The 22,723-nt window shown below is 41.0% G+C and overlaps 1 protein-coding gene across 1 annotated transcript in view; it reads left to right on the forward strand.

Annotated features, from left to right (window-relative positions):
- The window catches only part of TRPM7 (transient receptor potential cation channel subfamily M member 7), a 1,848,525-nt gene that overhangs the window by 604,077 nt on the left and 1,221,725 nt on the right, over positions 1-22,723 (forward strand). Inside the window, exon 13 of the mRNA XM_044076371.1 lies at positions 8,252-8,389. Within this exon, the coding sequence (XP_043932306.1) occupies positions 8,252-8,389 (138 nt within the window). The remainder of the gene's footprint in view (positions 1-8,251; positions 8,390-22,723) is intronic.

Raw genomic sequence — 22,723 nt, forward strand, 5'->3', positions numbered from 1 at the left:
GAGTCTAAACACTTTTTAGACACCATTGTAGTTTCCTCATATGCAGTTTTGCATATGGAATTAGTAGAATGCAGGATGCCATGAAGCCCAGGGCCTGCAGAATTTTTCTTGCAGGGAGCTGGGTTTTTGTTGCCATCATTTGAAAGTAATGAGTCAGTTGCCTTTGTTTGTCTGGCGTGAGCTAAGCCATTTGGGCAGTTGTATTTAAGCTTGCACCCAGGAATATTATCTCTTGAGAGGGCACTAGTTTTGATTTATTTTCGTTTACTGTGTACCCTAGGCAAATTAGCAATCTTTTTACAAACACCAGATGCTTGAGAAGAATGTCCTTGCCCTCTGCTTGAATAAGGCAGTCGTCCAAGGAGGAATATATTTGAATTCCTTTTTGTCTGCAAAATGCAATTACTGGTGCCAGGCATTTTGTGAAGACCCTGGGCGCAGTAGATAAGCCAGAGGGCAGTGCAGAGAATTGGTAATGCATTGAGCCTGCTATGAATCTGAGGTATCTTCTGCAAGATTGTCGGTCTGGGACATGCAGGTATGCCTCCTTGAGGTCCAAAGTAACTAGCCAAGCCTTCTTGGCCAGCATGGGCAGACGTTGCTGTAGTGTTAACATTTTGAATTTTGGAACATCCAGGAAAGTATTTAAGATTGACAGGTCCAGTATTGGTCTCCAGGCTTTGCCCTTTCTGGGTACTAAGAAAAGTCTTGAGTAAAATCCTTGTCCCTGTTCTTGCTGTGGAACTTTTTGAATAGCTCCCATGTCCATAAGAGCAGCAATCTGTTTTTGTGCCTCTGCCCATTGGTTTTGCGGCAGGTCTGGCATACCTTTTGGTTTTGGAAGCATGTGGAAGTGGAACCTGTAACCCTGAGAAACAATATTCAGCACCCATTGGTCCTGGGTGATCATGTGCCAATTTTTTGAGAAAAGTGCTAGCTTCCCCCCTAGGGGTGCTGTCAAAAGGTAAGTGCTTGGCATTTGCAGAGGGAAGTCATTGGGACTGTTTCCTATAAGGTTGTGATTTGTCTTCTCCTTTGGGGCTGAAGCACCCCATTGTTTAGGTCTGTAGGAGCCTTGGGGCTGAGATCTGCTTCTTGGGCGTCTGTATCTGCCTCTTTGTGGCCTGTCTGACACTGGAAAGGACCAATTTTTTGAAGGCCAGTTTCTGCTAAATCTAGGTGGTTGAACCTGTAAGAAATCTTTCACTGTCTGCATTGACTTTGCTTTATCCTCCATTTTCTTTAACACCTCTTCTGCCTTAACACCAAAGTATCATGCTGTAATGGAGCATCCAATAATTTTACTTTAACATGGTCAGGTAAACTTTGTTCTTTCAACCAAGCATGCCTTCGAATAACAGAGCCTGTAACTGTGGCTCTACAAGAAGCCTCTAATGAATCAAAACCACACTGCAGAGTATGCTTTCCCACTTGTTCAACTGCATGCAATAAATCCTGCATTTCCTTACTGTCAGGACCTTCTTAATTTGAAACCATTTTCTGTTTTAACAATGACATGAGGTACTGTTGGTATTTAAGCATGTGAAACTGACAGTTTAAAGCTCTTACAGCTAAAGTAGCAGAAGTGTAAACTTTTTTTCCCCCATCTGCCCAGAGCTCTGGAATCTCTATCCGAGGGGACAGGATTTTTAGCAGTGGAAGCCTTAACCCCTTTAGGGCCCTGGGAAATTGTTTCTGGGTCTGCAGCGGGGTTTTTGTAAAGAAATTTATGAGAGTCAGGGACTCTGTAGTACCTGTCTGGCTTGACTGGTGCAGGGGGTAAAGAATCAGGAGACAGACTGGATTGAGAAAAAACATCATCAACAATATCAAGCACAGGGGGGATAGCCAGGGGCCTGTGCTGAGACAATAAAAGGAAGTCTCTGAGCCTTTTCTTGGATTCAGAATAATCCTGGCTCTCCCAATGGAAATGCTCCCTCATGGTGTGCAGGGTTTTCCTAAAAGAATAATCCTCAGGCGGAGAGGCTGAAGGTATGGACTCTTCTGCATCAGAGTCCTCATAGGGAGGGAGATAATATCCCTGATCAGAAGAGGAATCAGAGGAAATGGAAACCTGGTCAGAGGAGTCATAATCAGTGTCTTGCCTAGGCCTTTTGTCAGGAGGGGGATGGGAACCCCTGATTAAAGTAATTAGGTCTTCGGCCATTTTAAGCATCTGTTTCTTTGGCATGGATGACTGTTCTGGAGAATGCTGTACTTGTTTCCTTGTCTTTAATGGTATTTTTGACTTTGCCTTTGCTGCTGTAGTGGGCTTAATAGTAAGCTGTGAAGGTCTGAAAACACCCTCAAAAGCTGATGCCTGCTCAGCGGCTCTGGACCCATCTGAGGATATAGTTTCCGTAGGCCCAATACCTTGAGTTTCCACAGGCCTCGGTGTCTCCACATGGCTGTTGGTTACGGCCTGTGGCTCTGAGGTAGCGGGTGTCAGGAGCTGTGAAAGCACCTCACTGAGAACCGGCGAACTGGCGACTGGCCTAGAAGAGGCTTTGTCGTCGGTTTTGGACCTCGGATGCCTGTCCTTTTCTTTGTCTTTGCGTTTTTTATAAATTCCGGTCGTCGGTTGTTCTGACGGCATTATGTAATTAAACCTTCGGCCAAAATAATGTAAAGCAAAATCAAACCGACGTTTAATAGTTCGTTTATTGAATCTAGCACAAAACCGACAACTAGTAACGTCGTGGTCAGGGCCTTAGGCAATGAATACAGTAAGAGTGGAAGTCCGTATGAGGTATTTGCTTCCCACAAGAAATACAATTATTAACTTTTACTGACATCGGTCTGGAGCAAGAAAATGTTTCCCCAACTCGGCACTTAGCTTTATTGAAGACTTTGGTTCTGAAACTCAATTTTGAAAATCTCAGGAGTCGGCCGACCGGCACTTGCGAACTACTTTTGCTTCGGGCACCGCGCGGCAAGAAAGACTGAAGAAAATGGTGTTGGTTGCAACTATAATAATACATAATACATTCGAACATCTACATTTATGGTAGGTACACAACTGTACTTTTTTAAGACTGATTCTACTAAAGCTGTGGCTTCTTCTGGTGCTTTTTTCAAGGGTTTGGATACTAACTCTATTCTTGAAGCAGCTACCTTGACTTCTTTGCATACTTTTACCAAGCACGACAGGTTAGATGCAATTTCCAGAGCTAGACCTGTTTTTTTCTAGGGCCATCCTTCATGAGTTCTTAGAGAGCTCTGCTTGGTCCTTCCTCCTCCCTGTCTTCCTGAGCTGTAGCAGTCTCCCTGTTGTAATGAATACTGCAACAGTGAAATGGAAGGACATAGTACAGTTGTTTAAGATCTTACCATAAAGGTAGATGTCCTTCTCTTCAGTGTTGCAGCATTCACTCCCTCCATCCTCCTCCCTGGTCCTTTTCTCTTCTGGATGCACTGATTACCTCTCTTTTCCTTGGGCTGGCATTCTTAATGGGACTCTCAGTTCTGAGGATGTTACATCCAGACATCACCTTTATGCTCTACAGTATGTGAGGAGCATTTGTGACAATACTGCATGCCTTAAAGCAACCTAAATATTTTAGTATGCTGGCCAGACGTTGGGCTGCCTGTCACAGGGGATCCATATTGTAATGAATACTGCAGTAGTGAAGAGAAGGACATCTACCTTTATGGTAAGATCTTACACAATTGTACTTTTCCCTTGTTTTACACCCTTTTGAATATGTATACAACCTTTTTTCCTGGTGTAATTTTGTGTGGACTTTTTATATTTTTATCCTAATTTCTCGTGAGTTGTCCTGTTCTGTTCCTTCCTTTCATTCTTTCTGTTCACTTCTTCTTTCACAATTATATTTAATTCCAGCTCCCAGTTATTTCTGCTTCACTGTTGTCCCCCATACATTTCAATCTGTGGAAATATTAGTTATCTTTTATTTGGTGAAATACCCCCTGTTGTCCATTTTTTCCCATTGATTTTCCCCTTCCATAAAATCCAGCTTCTGTCTCTATGCCATGCAACCTATGTTTCATGCGTCTCTCTCCTTTTTAGAGTCAAGTATGTTCAATTTCTGCTATTTCACATAACTTTGTTTTTAATTTTCCCTTATTCCTTGTCTGGTACTTAGTTTATTGTAAGGGTCTTCTATCCCTTACTTCATGTATATTCTTTCTGTCCTTAATGTCTTAATTGGATTCAGTATCCCTGTGTATACCAATGCTGCTGTTTTCTCTCCTCTCACTCCTGTTTTACAGTCCTCCTCTGGGCTAATAGGATACCCTTACACCTCTACCCATACTTGGGCATTGCTGGTTCCTATACCTTCCATATGATGTATGTGGGCTGAGTTGTTACTTCCTGGTGATCGGGCTCCTGAAGATTAGTGCGCCTTTCTGTCTTCACCTCGGCTTGGTCACACTTCTTGATACACATTCCATCTTCAGCCCTCTGCTGTCTTTCCCTCCCTGTCAAGTTCCATGCTAGTCTAGCATTTTCCTCATCACTGCTGTGCCATTACCTCTGTTCACTTGAAATCTCCTCTTCCACTGACATGTATTTCTCTGTTACCATCCATCTCTTTAGTGAATTTGTGGGCTTTATCATTGCTGACCATTCCTCTGTTTTCCTTTTAGTTTTTCTTTTTACTTGCTCCTTCCTCTTTCTCCAGTAACACTGGGTCCTTTTGTGTCATCTTCCCATATTCTTCCTGTTCTCATCTGTGTAGTCTGCTTTCTGCCTTTGCTGTCATTCTCTCCCTTTGATGCCACAATGTCCATCCCTGTCTGAACAAGGGCTGACTTCTCTCTTCATGTGTCTTACTCCTACTCCCTGACTCACTCCTGTTCCTTACCATGTTTACTTGTTTGTGATCCCTTGTCCACTACCCCCTCAGTCCTTCTGTGTTTTCACTATCTGTGCACATCCTCCCCACCTTATGTAGTTTGCTTACCATGGCTCCTAGGTAAACATTTTGCTACTAGCAAGGATTTTGTCTCTGTCCATTTGTTTCTCCCATTTGTTTGTCGGATTGGTGGTCCAGTAGATTTTCCGTAGCTGTATTGTTTATGATCCACCATCTCACTAAACTTTCTGATTGTTCTACTTCCTTTTTCCTGCACACAGTCACCCTGCATGTAAGTTGTATGTGTATGTAGCATTTCTCCATCCTTTTCTGTTTTCATGTCACTGCTTTACCTTTACTTTTAATTCATTCAGTTACCTTTATTTTGACTTTTATTCTGCTACCAACCTTCCTACTGTTTACTTTGGTGGTATAGATTGACATTTGAAACCAGGATCTTTTATTCCTGTCCTCCTTGGCTGTCTCTGTTTCCTCTCTCTTTCTCTTTGTTCTTCCATTCCTGCTTTCACTTCAGTGTAGTAAAAGCATCATTAAGAGCAGCATTTTCTTCTTGTCCCTCTTACTTTATTTTAGTTACTTCATGTCTCTTGACCTATACTGTCAGATATCCATCTTCCCGGCTTGTGGATTCCACTTTCTCTAGTAACCTGTCTCACTCTTGTCCTTATTCTCTTTGAATTTCGTACCCTTGATAGCAGCTTCACCCTGTTAAAATGCAATCACTGACTCTTGCTCCTTTCTTTAGTTGTGACCTTATTAATTGTCATTCAGTAGGCAACCTGTATTTGTGTGGAGGGGAGAAACCCTAACTGCGGCCCAGGTGACTTGAGTTCATTTAATGGCTTGCCGGGTGTCAGACAGCTGGCAGAGGAGGATGAGAGTGCTGAACTTATTGGGAAAGCAAGGCAGAATCAGCCACTCACTGCCATAGTTCCTTTTAGGAGAGCTGACATTTCAAGTGTGTAGCCTAGGAGAGTTAGACTCCACAAGTAATTTGTTGGTGTTAGCCTTCAGTGAGAGTATTCATAAGGCATTGTGGGTCTTTCATGCTGGCTTATATATTAAAAGGCTATGCTTCTATGAGAGAAAATAACACCAGTATTTGCTTTGCTTTTGCTTTAGATAACTAATGTCCTGTGAACTTTACTTTCCTGCCACGTTTCACCATATAGGTAGGCTTGTTAACCTCACAGGACTGATTCATATAATTAATGGCATTCTTACCTAGTGTGAAAATAATAGTGTAGTTCTGCTGTCCATTTTATCAAATCAAAGTTTTCATAGAATATACATTTGCAGCATTCTAGTACCCATTAGCGCCTCTATAGAAAGATGACCACAATGCACTCTTTACTAGAACTCTTCTTGATCATCTTCTTCCTCATTTAACAACACCAAAACCTGATCAGGTTTTGGTATTGTTTGGTTATTTTTCGAACAGTGATTCTGCTTTGTCTTGGTTCTTCCTCATTTAGTCATTTACATGTCCATGACTCTCAGTCCATTTTCCCTTGTGTGTTGACCATTTTGTTGGGTTGAGTAATTTCTGTGTTAAAGCTCTTGCGTACCAAGTTGCTCCTTATTATCTTAGCCATCCTAACCAGCTATTTTGCTTCCTTCTTTTTTGGCTCCTTTGCCAGTGGTGGCTTGTCTACCTCCCTCTTCAGTGTTCAGCTTTTTGAAGACCCTTGTGTCTGATGCAGTCCACTGTTAAACTTTCTGCTGTGTATTCCCTTTTCTACTCTTGTCTCTTTTGTGCTTTGAGTTTTTCTGAGCTTCTCTAACTCTCTTGGCTTCATTCCAAGTTTCCACGCTCTTCATTTCTAAAGACTTTGTGATGCTTCCTGAACTTTATTCCAGAAATTTGCTATGTTCTTAACAGTTGGTGAACCAAGACAAGCCATATTCAGCTATGAGGATTTTCGTTTATTGGAGTGACCCCCCCCCCGTGCTGTAGAAGTGGCTAATTTATTTTGCACCTTGGATTTAACCCATCCTTTTAATTTCTGATGAACTCTTCAAGACTCGTGCATATTCTGTAATGTGTGATTGCTGTTTTCCTACATGTATTAGTACAATAAGAAAGCATAGGCTTGTAGAGAACTCCTTTTGTTGGGGTTCTTCTTTATGTTCCTTATGAGTCCTCCATTTCCTTTACAGGGGCACTGAGTAGTATGCCATCCTTTTAAGGTCGCTTTGGCTCTTATTATGGAAAAGATCCATTATTTTGTTTTCTTGCTTTTTCGGTTGATTGTGCTTGGGGGTTGTCTAGCTGTGGTTTTGTGAGCTATCTGTTGTGACATCCAGGTGTGATGGAATTTTTAAGTTAGTAAAAAATGTACATTCATTTGTTCTTCCAGGTTTTCATCCACAACTTTTTTCTGAGATCTCAGTAAGTCTAACGTTGTCCATCCTGGATCTTTCCTCTCAGTTGCTGAGGTGATATCTGTCTCTGTATTTCTTTTTCCCTTATTTTTATTTCAAAATCAGTAGCAATTTGCGTTTTTATGCTTCTGATCTCATGTCGATTTCTAATGATAGTTTTGCCTGCTACTGTTTTCTTTAAGGAAGTGATGCCCTCTACCATGACTTTCAGCAGCACACAATATTTTTTTCATTGTTCCCTTCTAAATTTTCACTTGTTTTCCCAGAGATGTGGGCCTGCTTTTTAACCCCCCCCCCCCCATTTCCTGCTTTCAGGATTCAGAATTTACTTGGAATTCTGATTGAGCTATGGCTTCAGTTAGACATCTGTCTCTGAGCCATACCTTTCACCTGTCCTTGTGCTTGCAGAATTTCCCTGATTTTGGGTCATGATTTGCCCTGTTCCTCGTAAAATTTTTAATTTTCTGGTAATTAATTGTACATTATAGACACTCAGTAATGGCATACATTAATGTTTCATACTTTTCATTGTTTAGAACATGCATGTTGATGCAAGACCTGCTAATGTATTAACTCTGTTAATTAAATTAGAGTAATGTTTAAAAATTGTCACTGATTTTGAGTCTTTGTTTCATTATTATGTTTGGCTTTGTCCCTGATTCTTGAATGAAGAAATTATTCTTTACTGTATGTGCACAAATGGGTACTTAAAGCACTGTATCTGGAACTAGCAATTTGCTAGCTGTTATAGAAGGTCTCACATGCTACAAAAGCTCAAGCAGGCTGTATTGCAAAATTACAGTTGTTCATTAAAAGTTAGTTATCCTTTGAAGATGGCCTTAGTGAGTCCAATCAGGTAACTGTGTATTCTTACTGCATTCAAGGTATTAATTGTGCATGTTTGCTTTGAAAGCTTTCTTTATTCCTTTTACACAAAGTATTTGTGTTTTATGTTGTGCTTTTTAAGCATGACATGACCCACTGAAATGTTCAGGAAATGATTCTTTTTATGTTTTGCTTCTCAGAGATCTGGACGAAGTACATCTTCAAGCAATCTCCCTCAACTAAAGAAAAGTCATGAGTCATTCGGTAGTCGAGCAGATAAAAAGGAAAAAATGAGACATAATCATTTCATCAAAACAGCACAGCCCTACAAGCCCAAGGTATGTTTTTCCTTTCTCATAATGCAGATGTAGCACTGCATTGCACAAACATGAACATAAAATATGTGCAGTACATGACGACTGTAGATGATCAAGTTTGCCTGAAGCTCTCAAGGATCTGAATTAGTTCTTTTACACTGGACTGGTTATCTTCCTACAGTTCTCATTTTGGTACAGTTCTGCAGAATATTTAGCTTCCTTTACTGGGGAATGCATTTCATTGTCTTCCACAGTCCATATGACATCATGCACTAGGCTGGGACAGGAGGATTTGCCAAGCCCTGACACTCCTTACTTGCCTTTTTTTCCTTCCACATACACAGCTTGGGTATAATCAAAGCATCTTTAACTTGGAAGTTGTTATGTTCTGTAGCTGCATCATTGAAACTTTCCATGTTACTGCATTTGTCAGATCATAAACCAGCACCTTTTGAACTAGTATGGCTTGCATTGCCTGGAAGAGGAACACAACATGGAAACTTGCCACAAGTACCAGAGGTTCTTTTTGGCCACCTTTGGAGAAGGAGGTCATCAGACTAGCTCTGCTTCATCTTATGATGGACAGGGGCTACATATTTTAACTTTCACACCATTGCTGTCAGTATTCAAATCTGTAATGAAAGCAGCAGGCTATGGTTTGACTGTCACCACTGTTATATATTGAAACACACAGAGCAATTGACCTTAAGGATATATATAGTGAGTGTGCACCATGCTTTGGATAATAGACAAGTCTTGTAACATTCATATAAATTCAACACTGCCCAGCTACAAACAATATTATAATAGCAGACTTTCCAGAATGTCACCCACATCTGATAGAGCCTAGTGCCTTTCACTGCATCCTTACCAAAAAGAGTAATTGAAGTGTGACCTCAGCTATGCATATACGCATGCATACTATGAAAGGAGAAATGGTGACTCCCACCCTCAAGCTTTATTGTATGCTACCATTTGTTAGTCAAAACTAACAAACCAAGAACACACCTTATTGTTTACCCTTAAAATGAGCCATTTTGAGGGTGGATGCCAAACAGTTTATTACACAAGTAAAATGCATAATTCTTTAACAAGAAATAAACAATCAGCCCCAAGCAATTTAATTTAATACAGTCATCTACTTAAATGCAGTGGTTGTGCTGTGGTAGCGTTGTCGCCTCACAGTAAGACGCTGTCTGGTTCGATTCTCAGCTAGAACATCTTCTACGTGGAGATGTGCGTAAATGGGCGTACCTTCGTTGAAGGTTGTGCGTCAGGCCTGGCAAGCTGGTACGTAAAAATCAGCTGCCCAATCATTAGCGGACCGGAGTTCCGCTGTGGCGACCGCTAACCGGGAAAAGCCGAAAGACACAAGCAAACAGTCATCTACTTAAACAAGTCAAAACAAACATTAAAAGGCATGCTCCAGAAATTACCATTCAGTAGGAAAGTTAACTTTCAGAAAAAAATTTTAACTGAAATCTGTCTGCTTGTGGTTAAAGATGCACTAACCCTCTCTGTATAGAATGTTTATAGTCATTACAAGGAATAGTCTTTCCTAAGGGTACCTTCAGCAGAAACTGTTATCTGACTAGAATTAGGTAATCACTGTATTTATAATTTCCCAACATGATTTTCTGTTTCTTTGATTTGACATCAGAAAATGCCTTTCCTGTTTTCATAGTTCATGTCCAAGTGGGAAGGATAAGATTCAGCAAACCAGAGTTCAGATAAGGATATCATTGTGTAAATTCATGCAGCAACCTACAAGTGTAAGACTCTGCAGTACTACACACATTTGTGGAGTACATTTTTACACTATCAGATACAATTACATTGCACTTTATACATTTCTGTTAAGACATTGCACATTTACTGGAAAGACAGATGCAATGCAGTTTATTTTACTTTTGTCTGCTAAGGTAGTATTTACATATTTGATTAACTAGCTGTAAGGAACTCCGTCAAATTATCTTTTGTGTTTTTCTTATTGAAAGTCAAAAAACTTTCTCCCTATTTTTGAAGTCTACGTCACACTCACCAGAGTAACCCTGCCAAGTTAATCTGGTGCCCTACTTTGGCAGAGAGGCATACTGTACTGCTACAGTCTTAATTTGCAGGCAGTCTTAACCTATGTTATGACTTCATTCTGAGTCATTCCAAGGACATCATGCACATTTCAGCCACTATAGTGCTGCATAGGTAATCATTTGAAATGTCAGGACATACTAGAGTGAGTCCGAAAATACGAAGACTGAATGGCTGAAAGATCAGAATTACATATACTAAGTCTGAGTTGTCATTTCTAGGAATATTCCCTTTTCTCCAAGGTATAGCAATTGGGATGTAGATGTTACGGAAGTGGGGGGTGCGGAGAGGGGTAGCTTGCCCCCCCTTTTTACAAAAAGAAGTTTTAAGGAGAAGAATAATTGTTAAGATTCACTCTTCTCTTGGGTTTTCAGTCTTTTTCCTTTAGGGCTTGTCGGCACTCGGCATTTTGAGTGTTGAAATTTCAGTAATGGGCTGCTTGCTTCATGATAGGCAGGGTTAGATAATTAGAGAGAGCGAGCTCAAAAGCAGTTGAATTCAAGAATGCACTTTTTTCCAGTGCCTTTCTCAAGAACGTGTCCATTGTAGACATTAATGCTGCTGCCTCTTTTTGGTTTGTCCACACCTTCAGCAAGTATTATTATTTGGACTGTTATTCCACTGCCAGGCCTTTTTTTTTTTTTTTTTTTTTGGTGCTTAAGTATTCATCTTTCTGAGACATTGACTTTTGTCCTTATTCCAGCTTTGACTAGCCAGAGAGGTACATATTCTGTGGTTTCCAGCTCCATGGCATAGAGAAGGAGAGAGAGACAGAGAGCTCTGACCGCAGTCTTTATTTTCTGCATTAATTTAATGGGCCTATGAATTGGAGGAATGGAAATGAATGGCTGATGTTGGCTTGCACCCCAATGGGGTGGGGGGTGAAGAGGTAACTTAGTCTCAGTGCAGGAGTATAACCTACTGGAGGACAGGTGTGGCCTTTGCTTAGGGTTTGGCTTGCCAAACTCTGTTTATGCTGTGTATTTTGACAAGTATGCAGAAACGTGTGGCTACATCCTGACATTGCAGGTCATATTGTATCCACATCCTTCCTGTTGAGCAATGAGTAGAGAATAGGGCAAGTGGAAACCCAATGAGCTAAAGATGATAGCTCACAAGCCACTTGACTTTTGCTCTGCACTGCCAGTCATAAAGGAAAGTAGGCTTGGTAAAGGCATTTTCACCTTTGCAGTTGAGAGATCCTGTTGGAGTGAAATGGGAAGATGAAAGTGGCCAAAAGATAGACTTTGGGAATGAAAAATGAATTTGCAGGTCATTTGTCCTTCAGTTGGTTGCATTTGTGCTACTTATGGCTGTGTTGCTCACAGCTGGATACATGTGTGTGTATTTCAGTGTAAGAGACTCGTGTGCACAAACTTTATTTCTAAATATATTTTCTCTGTGTTAAGTTCATAGGTACTTACTAGACATGTAGTTCAGGAGACCACTAAAGAGCCTAGCCTAAATTCCCACTTTTCTGAAGCAGTCTTGTTAAGTGACTTGCTCAAGGTCACACAGTAAGCAAATGAAGGCCGAGGGGATCAAACCCTGTATCACAGGAAATCGCTCGTTCACAGCACATATCCATAACTCTCAGAGCAATCCAACATTTTTAAGCAATTTGCGAGTTGCTTAAACTACCAAATTATGCTTGAGCTCCTGTAGTGGATCCTTGGATGTCTAGAAAAGCTGAAAAATCAAAAGTTGAGGAGAACTGACCTAAAATTGTAGAACAACCAAACAAAAAAATATTTCACTCCTTCCTGAGATCCAATAGTGCATTACACATCCCCTTTTTGTCAGATCATGTTTGCTGCATTTGATTCATTAAGAAGTGCTACTGAGCTTGTTTGGCAGTGTTTTCAGTTAAGAAAATCAAATGAGAAGTTTTTAAGTCAGTTGCTTTATCTTACAGCTAAGGTATTTCCAATTTTGTTGTGTCTGTGTCTGTTTTTGGGAGGATAATTCGTTTAATTTGTAAACATTAGTCCTCCTGCATTTTGGAAGCCATCTTGATTAGTAGCTGATCAGTTGTTTGGTACTGAGTTTTAATCATCTTGGTTGATTGTAAGTTATGACTATTTTTGGAGTTGTGGTAAATTTTTGAATATTCATTTTGATTTGTTTGAGCACCTCTGCATTGTTTTTGTCTCTGTTTACTAGTTAAGAATGAGGCCATTTTGTAAATGTTTTAAGCGTGGGTACAGGATTCCCTGTCATGACACATGTGTTGTTTGTTTGGTGTGTCTAGGGATGAAAATATTCTAGGACCTTGTAATGAGGAAAAAAGCTGATTCTGTAGGGCTTATTAAACATTCTGATTCTTCTAAATCTTGAAAAGAAAGGAAACATGAGGATGGGAGGTAGATAAAGATCCATGCTGGTCTTCTCAGTATGTGTCGAATGTGCCCCTGGTGGAAGTTTCTCCTCAGATCTCCTCCCTATTGGCCTGTCAGATCAGTCAGCTGGGCACTGGTATTTTTAAGTTGGAAGTGTATGTGGTTTCTGACCCTCCTGACAGAACAAAGGTCAGAATTTTTTCTTCTAAAAAGGGGTTATACACAGTTTAAAATCCTGACATTAGTCCTCCATGTCCGTTCAAGCTTCCAGGTTTTTTTGCAGTCCCTCACTTCATGTCCTTTTAGGAAAGGATGACAAGGACACTTGTTAAAGCTGGGATTAAAGTAAGCATCCTCTCTGCCCCTTTTTATCTGGGGTGACAAGAGGAAATGCCGTCTATTCTACTTTAGTTGTCCCTTACCTGGGCCCCTGTCTCAGCAGTGGGTCCTTCAGAGCTGATTGCCTCCACTGCCTCCTTCATCAGTGGTGATGGCTTTCCCTGCATTGGTAAGTTTGGCAATGAGCCTTTCAATGATAAAGGTTACTTGGGCCCACATTATCATCACTGATGGATTGGTGTTGATTTTGACCCTCATACACATGAGGCCATTGTCAGTGTCTTCATGTAGGCATTCAACACCTAGGCTTCAAAGTCTTCCTTGACACTGATATCAGTTTTGATGCCAGGACCTGCAGTGTTTTCATTAAGGTCACGTGCTCCGGACCTGGTATTGTGGAGTTTCCCAGCTTCATTGTTGCTGAATGTTTTGGTGTCAGCAGTTTGAGACCAGGATATAGGCACCCCCAAGCTTTGGTCAAGATCCCCTTAGACTCAGGAATGTTACTGGCTGTAAACCTTGATGCCGTTTAGTCTAGCAGTTTTTTTCCAGTTATCCTTCCCCAAAACAGGCATGAGAGCAGAAAGATTGCCACAAGGATATATCAGTAGTGTTGGATGCAGATTTGTCCTCCTCCTGACAGTTGTATGCATATCCCCCTCCACCCCGACTTGTCTCAAGAAGAGGGAGTTTAAAAGGAAACACCTGGAATCCTTTACTGAGTCCCGCACCTTTGATATTGACCTAGAAGGGGTGGCTTCTGCAATGACCACAAATTTAGGAAGATTTTAGAGTTAATGAGGCAGAGAGGGCCACTGTTCTAGTCTCTGCGGATGAGAAAAATATGCAAGAAGCTTTTTGCTTTACTTCACCAACTTCCTGGATGGTTCCCTCTGCAGACCAGATATATTTGCTGGTAATGCATGAGACTTGGCATGAGCCGTATGTGGTGGCACACATCCTAGACAGTTTAGAGAAGCTCCACCTACTTTTCACTCCCCAAGGACTGTGATTGTGGGCATAAGGTGTGTTTAGCCAATTCATTGAAGTGGATGATGTCATTAAAAGAGAATTCTCCCAACAGAGATCAGTTCAACCACTCTGACAGAGTGTTGCACCCTGGACTTCATTGGAAAGCCTGTTTAAGCATCAGGCACCTTTTCTGTCAGGGCTGTAAGTTATCTGATGCTCATAACCAGGTTTCAGTGAAACTTAGCTGGAAAACAATCTAAATATACTAAACAAATTATGCCATAGGGTCTTACACTATGCAGTCATTTGAGTAATATGGGCAGCAGGGGCAGGCATTGCCATTCATCACCATGAGTGGCATATTCATTGCAATTTTGGGTATAATTTCAAGGCATATTTCACCATTGCTTCTTATGATGGTGTATCCTTTTCTGGGCCTCTGGTGAAGGAAAATCTGCCAAGAATTAAGCAAGAAGGGAAGACATTCACAGTTGAAGTACTGTCATCAAAGAACATTTTCATAAAAAACAAGAGAGACAGGGATCTTATTCTTCAGGAATAGCCAAAAACTTTTTTGTGAGCAGTATTCTGACAGAAATCTGTTTGATCACAGTGGTTTCCAGAACATGATTCACCCTAGTGGCAGAGAGCCTGCATAATCAGAGATTCTGCAGTCCTCTCTCTGGGGAGAAACACAAAATCCCTGAGGACTTGCTTGACTATCCCTCTTTGGAGATAATCAGGGGTTGAATCTCCTTGCAGCTTCCTGCAGAGCAGTCTGTCACACAGGACTAGTAGATCAGGGAGATAATATACAGAGGCCACAACTTGAACTCTTTAACACCACCAAGGTCAATGTCTTTAATTCCAGAGGCCACAACTTGAACTCTTTAACACCACCAAGGTCAATGTCTTTAATTCCAGATGTCCCACTCTTTCAACATGCAGCCAAGCAAGAGGTAGCAAGCATCTGTCCAAAAAATCACATCTAAAATCTTCCCCTAGATCAGATATGAAACCTGATTTTATTCTAGATTCTAGAGCAAAGGACCTCAAGCCCAGGTTAGATCTAAGTGGACTAAACCAGAATTAAAAGGAAAAATATTTTGAAAGGTCATGGTACATTCGGTCCTTCCTTGCTTTTGTGGTGGAGGAGATTGGATGTGCTGTTTTCATCTGCCTGTACACCTGTTTGCACATCAAGATATCCAAGAAGCCCATGAGATTCCTGAGCTTCAGGGTTGCAGCCAGTAAATGTCAGTTCTAGGCTCCTCTAATTTGATTCCACCACAGCCTTCAGAGAATTTACCAAAACGTATGGCAATGCTAGTGGTTTACTTCAAGCTGAATGTTATTCAAGTATTCACTCATATGGATGACTGGCTGTTGACAGAAGAAATTCAGTGATCTGAACAAAGAATGATTTTCTGCAACTGTTCAGGTCCACGGGGACCTTGTTGAACAATACATAACCACATCTGGCGTAGTCACAGGCACAGATTTGTGTTTGATGTCACCTGGACATGACATCCTAGGTAGTTAGTCTCCAGACAAACAGAATCATCAACATGTTGTCCACAAGTCGTGCTCTCATGTCAGAATCAAAACTAACAACTGTACAATGAGAGGTCTTTGCTTAATGGCAGTAACAGATTTTTTAAGTCATTTTTGCGAGATAAGAGCATTATGGTGAGGGTACTTCAGATTACACACAGAGTCCAGTGAAATCAAAACATGGATTCTGTGATTCATATATTTTGATTGTTTAGGATTTGCAATCAGTATCTTCAGCTGTGGCTTCAAAAGGACCATCTTTTTGTAGAGCTTGCTCTTTCATCCTTCCGTCTGACAGCGTGGCAGTTTCCATAGATATGTCTGCTACTGGGGTTGGGGGTGTTATGGCAGAAGACCCAAGAGACCTGGTCACAACAACAGGTCTCTCTGTGTATTACCATCCTAGAGATGGGGGCAATCCTTTTAAATTTGTAGGCTCTACAGGTCTCCTTTCCTAAGGGTGTGGTTGCCATGCCATGCAGTGCACTAACATGTTGCTGGTGTGGTCCATCAGCAAGCAGGGTGGAACACATTCCTTACCCCCCCCCCCCAATGGGCGATATTGAGGTTATGGGATGGAACAGTGTCAGCAAACTGCTTTCTGATTGCAGCCAGAATTATCTACCAGATAAACTCTGTAGCAGGTAAGCTCTGCGGATGCTTACTGATGCCTTTTGAGTGGTTTATAAATCAGTATGAAATGCTGTCTTTCACCTTTTGGGAAGGCTTGCTGCACCTGCATCCCTCTCCAATGCTAAGTGCAGTAAATATCTTTCCCTAATAACCACACAGAGGCAGAAATTCCAGGATGATGTGTTCCAGCAATGACCACTTGTCTTTATACCTTTCCCCATTTCCACCCAAATTCTAACAGAAAGCTAAGGTACTCAAGGCAGGGGTCATCTTCATACCCCATTTTGGCCCATGCAAGTTTTGCTCCACTGCTGCTACTGCTTCTTCTATTAGAGAAGTCTCTTCTTCTCAGTTCTTGCAAATATCTTCATCCATATGACAAGCTTAACCTGAATCTTCAGTTGCTCAAACTAACCACATTGTTTCTGTAGTTCCTCTAATACCAGGAACCCATAATTCCCTTGTAGGGTGTCCTTGATTTTATAGCATCCCAGGAATCCACAGCAAGCAAAACAGGTAGAGGTAAATGGAACAAGTGTCCTTTATGGGTGGCTGAGCAAGGTCTAGATTTGCTCTCGACTCCCATTCCAGCAGTTCTGCAGTTTTTATCTGATGCTTCTGATAAGAGTTCCAGCTGTATTCTGTAGCCATAGCTCCTTTAGCAACTATTTCTAGTTCACAAGTTATGAATTCCATATCATTCACTTTAAAAGCATGCACTGTTTTTCCTGAGAGGGATCTTTCTCCGTATACCCCCCTTGGAGAACCTAGACCCTCCATGGGATTTAAACTTTATACTGGAAAAGTTTATAGCACTCGTTGACCCATTTTGAACTTGCAGCTACAATTTATCTTAAATACAAGGAGAATATCTGAAATTTAGTTGTCTAAGTGTCTGCACATTATATTTCATAAAGCCAGGGCATCATTTTGAAAGAGTCCAGACTTCATGACACAAGTAGTAACAGAAATTCATCTTAACCAGTCAGTTAATTTCCATATCTTTTTTTGCTCAGTATTCCATCCTGGGAGGATATTTGTTCCCCTGCCTAAATATTTAATGTCAGCATTTTTTATTTAGACAGAACCAAATACATAAAAAGATGATTAGTTATTACTTTCCCTTACACCAAAGTAGGGCAGAAAACTTCAAATGCTACTGTGGCCAGGTAACTATCAGATTGCTTTGTTTTTTTGCTATGGAAAGTAAAACATGAACTTAACAATCAAACAAAAAGTATATTGCATAATAGCTATGTCTGCTTTATTGAACTTTTTCAAAAAATCCTCTGTTGAAAATTTATTTGTGGCTGTAACATTACCTTCACTGTATACTCTTGAAAAAACATTTTTTTGCTAGATGTGATCTCATGACCTGGGTCAGCATTTAGGCCATGATACTCTGTTGGTAGTCTGTCCTGATACCACCCATGAGGTAACAGCTGCAGGTTCTCTTCTAGGCAGCCACCAAGTTTTCCTACTCTTAAACATATAACTCCCTTTCACTGAGAGGCAGATGACCCTGTGTCATATTAAGCTGTTCATTTTAATTATATTTTGCAGGTGTCTCAAATTGTTTTTTTGCTGCTGCATGCTTTACCTTATCATTTGGGGTATGTGTAATAGCATCAGCTTAACATGAAACAGCAATTTTATAGCAAAGTATCATTTTTTCACAACAAAAACATTTTTGCCTAGAAGATAAGTGTTTTTTCTTGTTTATTCCCTGTCTTTGGGCAGTTACCTTTTATCTTTACCTTTATCCTCCCTTTTTAAAGAAGTGTATTTGTATATATCCTCTATATCTAAAATGTTTCTGTTTCCTACACTTTTATTCTATAGATAGCTTTTTCCATTAGTGTAGATTATGTATTTTCTGCTACCATTTTACAGTTGTATATTTCTGGCATACATTGTGTTTTCTTCCATGCAGGTCCCATTGTCATTTTTGTGGCAGACATGGCTCAGGAGTTTAAGAAGTGTATAGTCTGCAGTCGTAAGATTCCCCAACACTTCCTCTGCATTTGTCTCGGAGCAGCCCACTTAGATGTTGACTGTGAGGTTTGCTCTTCCCTCAGTTCTAGAGCCATTCAAGGCTGTAGAGACAAGCTGGTCTTAAAGGGACTAACGTATTCTTCCATCAGGATAGTCAACTTCATCTGTTTCTTCACCAGCTTCTCCTGCTCAGGACATGGAGAAATCAAAACAAAAAGAAAAGTCAAAAGAGAAGGAGAAAGACAAATCTGAAAAGAGGTCAGCAAAATCAAGGAAACTGTTTCCAGTCCTGTTAAAATCTTGCTGTCTGGCACTGAAGTTAATTTGTCAGTTGGATCCAGTTTCCCCTCAGACATAAGCACCTATGCCACCTCTTCATTTTTCACTGGAGCCAGTGAGTCCTCAGCTCCATTCTCCATTCCTTCAAGAGAGGCATTCGTTTAGACTACCATCAGTGGTGTTATCATCCAGGTCCATTCAGTCACTGAAAAGCTTTACAGAGGCAGACATTGACAGGATGATGTGGAGATTCCTTTGGACACAAATTCAACTAGGGTTCCAAAAATGTCTGCAACAATCCTTCCACTAATTTTTCTTATCTGGTCCACCCTTTAGATCTGAGGCCTCTTGATCCAAGCCTCCCAATACCACCCATGCTGGAGCAGTCCTGTCTACTTTGACTCCAGCTATTTCTTACTCTCTCGTGCCTTTGGATTGAGAAAAGCCTCACAGCCAAAGCGTCGGTGTCAGGCGTTGGCGTGGTGAGTCAGTACCAAAATGTTTGGAGCTGTCTGTTTTGCTCGACATCTCAGCACTAAATAGTTTGGCCCCAGTGTTGGCTTCAGATTAGGGTAGAGTTGGGTCAGGAGAGGCTCTTGCTTCATCTTGTCATAATGGGATGGGAGTTTCTTTGGGCCCGATTTCTGCATCAACATTCAAGGCTTTTGAAAGTGTTCTGACCAGGCCAGGAGAAAAGGTGCTTTCCATATGCTGGGCTCCATCACAGCTTCTTTTGGGTGTTGCACCTGAGTTCACACTTCCTTGTTGACAGGGACAGTCAGCTTCCTTTAGCTTGGGAGCTGCTTACTAAGCGAGTTGCCCCATCTGATTCCTGTCCGCCTCTGGAAGTCCAGTAAGGGCAAGGTCCTAGGAAACAGACATGTAAAAGGAGACATCTAGATTGCTGTCCAGAATCAGAATCTGTCATTGAACACACAGACTTGGATGATGGGATGGGTGTCCAAAAATCCCCTTTGGGGGACGTCTCCTTTGTGATATTTTGGAATCATAGATCTGGTAGCTCAGCGGGATTGGCTTGGAAGGATCCTGATATGGTGGAAACAATTCATAAAAAGCCAGACAAAATTTTACTTTCATCCAAAGACAGAACACACTGGGGTAAGGGTCCTGTGGTAGACACCATTGTTGTTGTAGCAGGTACTGGAAAAGAGCTCTCTGAAGAGAGTACATCAGATGTACTTTCATGTCACTGTTGCAGTATTCTTCGAATGGATCTCTTGCCAAGGATAGCCCAGCATCCGGCCAGTATACCAAAACCTTTAGTTGGTGGCGTATATCACACGTATGCTCCCTGTGCAAGGTGTAGAGCACAAAGGTGATGTATGGACGCAAACACTCAAAATAACCTTGCCACCAGCCCAAATGCTGGCCTGAACGCCCTTATGCTGTGCTGCTTTCTCAGTTGGCCAGGGGCAAATCACCACAGGTTGCCTCACTGGGTGGATTTTCTCACACAAAACAAAAGATCTCTTGTCCAGCCTCACCTGTCCAATCTTCAGATGACACTGTGGGTGAAATGGTTTTGATCCCTTTTAGGTACCTCTTTTCTTAAGTGGTGCTCCGGATTCTACAAGAGGCCAGGAAAGCCACTATCAGAAAATCATATATGTCTGAATGTAAAAGATTTTCAGTCTGGTGCCTCTCATGCCAGTTTGTGTGATCTGCTCCATGCTGGGTTGGCATATTCTTCAGTTAAAGCTCACCTGTTAGCAATTTCTGCTTGTCTGCCCTTGAATCCTCCTCTGGCTTCTAGGTGTAAGGTTAAGCAATTTTTTAAAGGTACCCTTCATATCAGGCCTCCCAGGAAGCATTTTCCACCTTCTTAGGACATCAGTTTTGTACTTGAAAAATTGACCCAGACTCCTTTTGAGCCTGCTTCTTTAGCTTCCTTACAGCATTGTACTTGGAAGACTGTTTCTTTTTTTTGCCTCTTAATTCTGTCAGGAGCGTGCCTGAACTTCAGGATGCCATGGCTATTTTTTCTTTTTTAGTTAATTGAGACAAAGTGTCTTTGTATTAATCCTCCTTTTATGCTTAAAGGGAGAGTGTCAAGATTCCCTGCAGATCTCATTGTTTTGATTAAGCTGGTAGGTCAGGTGATCCTATTGTTTACATTCAGACAGCTTTTAGTGTGATGGCTCAGGTTTCAGTACCTTGGGGGAAGGGTAATTTAAATCTTCAGGAAATCCTAACAGTTTCCTCTGTGTGCTCATTTTATTTACAGCCCCATGCTGATAGTAAAACCATATCACTACACTTAGAAATGTAGGGAAGAAGTGCTTACATGAGCTACTGTTTTTTTTTTTTTTTGCATCTTTCACTTTGGAGGCAGACATAAATGTGATTTTTTTAAAAATATTTTCTGCAGCACACTTGTTTGGAAGTACATCTAATGGAAAAAGATGTAATGGATTTTACTGCTCATTGATGTGTTTTTACATAATGTCCTACTGCTGTTTGTTATATGAGAAAAGAGCACCACAACTATGTCCCGAGATGAGCAGTATAGGATGCATTACTGTTGGTGGAAGAGGACTAATCAGAATGTAATAGAAAAAAAGGTGCACTGTTGCATTAGAAGCACTCAATAGCTAAGTCAGCTTTCAATAGTAGACATGTGGAAAAGACAGACTACTGTTCGACATTGCTAAAGAATTATCCCTGGTCCTAACATGCAAACAGTGCTTCAGGCAGGTCATCTGTAAAGGGTCTATATCAGATAACCAAAAGTTGTTTTCGGTGAACGCTCACATGAGCGAAAATGCTGGAAATCGAAAGAGTGTTTGTGAGATCTGGTACAGTGAGGAGTGGGATGTTTGCCCTTTCCTCACTGTAGTGCAAGCTCAGAGTTGGAATATATAGTTAGAGGGGATGTGGGGGGCACATACCCCACAATAAGGAGTTCGATGTCCAGCGTTTTTGCACATGTGAGCATTCGCTGAAAACAACTTTTGGTTTTCTAATATAGACCCATCTGTAAAAAAACGTTCAGCATGGTTACCACCCAGAAAGAATTTTAGTGAACTTATTCAAGAATGCTGTAAAATATATGAACTCTCCTAAAGCTGTGTTAATATACACAGACAGTATATTTTTTTTCTTTTCTGCTTGTTTATGCAGCTTACCACATTGCATTACAAATCATATGCAACCTAAAAGCTCACTGTGCCAGCACTACAAAGTTTCAGAAAGTGGATGAAATGCATTCCTCCTGTCTAACAAACACCATACCAAAAGGAATCAGGGTTTGCAATATACTTACAAAAGGCTGTTTTATAATCCCAACTGACATGTCTTTGAAAAACAATATACCAAACATAAACAAAGGGTACCTGCAAACTGCTGAAAAGTGATATAAAAAAATCAATGTGAAATAATAACCTGACAAATAAAAACAAAGAAAGAACAGTAATGCACCTTGCCAGTTCTGCTGCACCCCATGTCGGGACTGTTCCACCCAGTCCTTCTACGTGAATAAGCCCACTAGTCTGAACTCGCACAACTTTGTACCAAGTGAATTACAGAGTTTATAGTAACAAGTGCTTGTCCCAAAAACTATGCAGCCTTGGAAGGGGAATCTTAAAATAGTGTGGGGGAAGGGTAGTCTTTTACTTCTGTGTTAATGTTCTTTAGTACTAGTTATTTGTACTGCTCAAGTGCCAACTCCCTAACATACTTTGCCTTTATATATAACTCCCCTGTTACTCAAATGATTCCATAAAGGTTGTCTTACATGTTGTGGGTGGCTGCACCTCACAAATTCCTCTAGCTAATATGAATATCCTTCAGGGTTGCACCATTTGTGGGTAAGGAAACCAAGTTATAAGATTCTACTACTATGCTGCCTGTGCCCTTTGTTGCCAAAAGTAACCACTGCTACTACTGTTTTTGTTTTATGGTTGTGTTAGTTTTCATGTACTGATTGCCATGTATGAATGAGAGATTTTTTTTCAGAGATGCAAAGGAATTCCTCATGTAGGACAGTTTGGATAAAATGACAACATTCTTTGGTCAGATGACTCCAAGAGATAGTTGGCATATGCTACATGGACTTTGGTCAAGTAGTTAACTGTACCATATAAGCATATTGGGAGCTGAGAATGTATCAAATGATGATGCCCTGGCAGCCCTATCA

Source organism: Protopterus annectens, chromosome 7.part0, assembly GCF_019279795.1.
Source record: "Protopterus annectens isolate FY-2018-M chromosome 7.part0, PAN1.0, whole genome shotgun sequence".
NCBI classification, from domain to species: Eukaryota; Metazoa; Chordata; order Ceratodontiformes; family Protopteridae; genus Protopterus; species Protopterus annectens.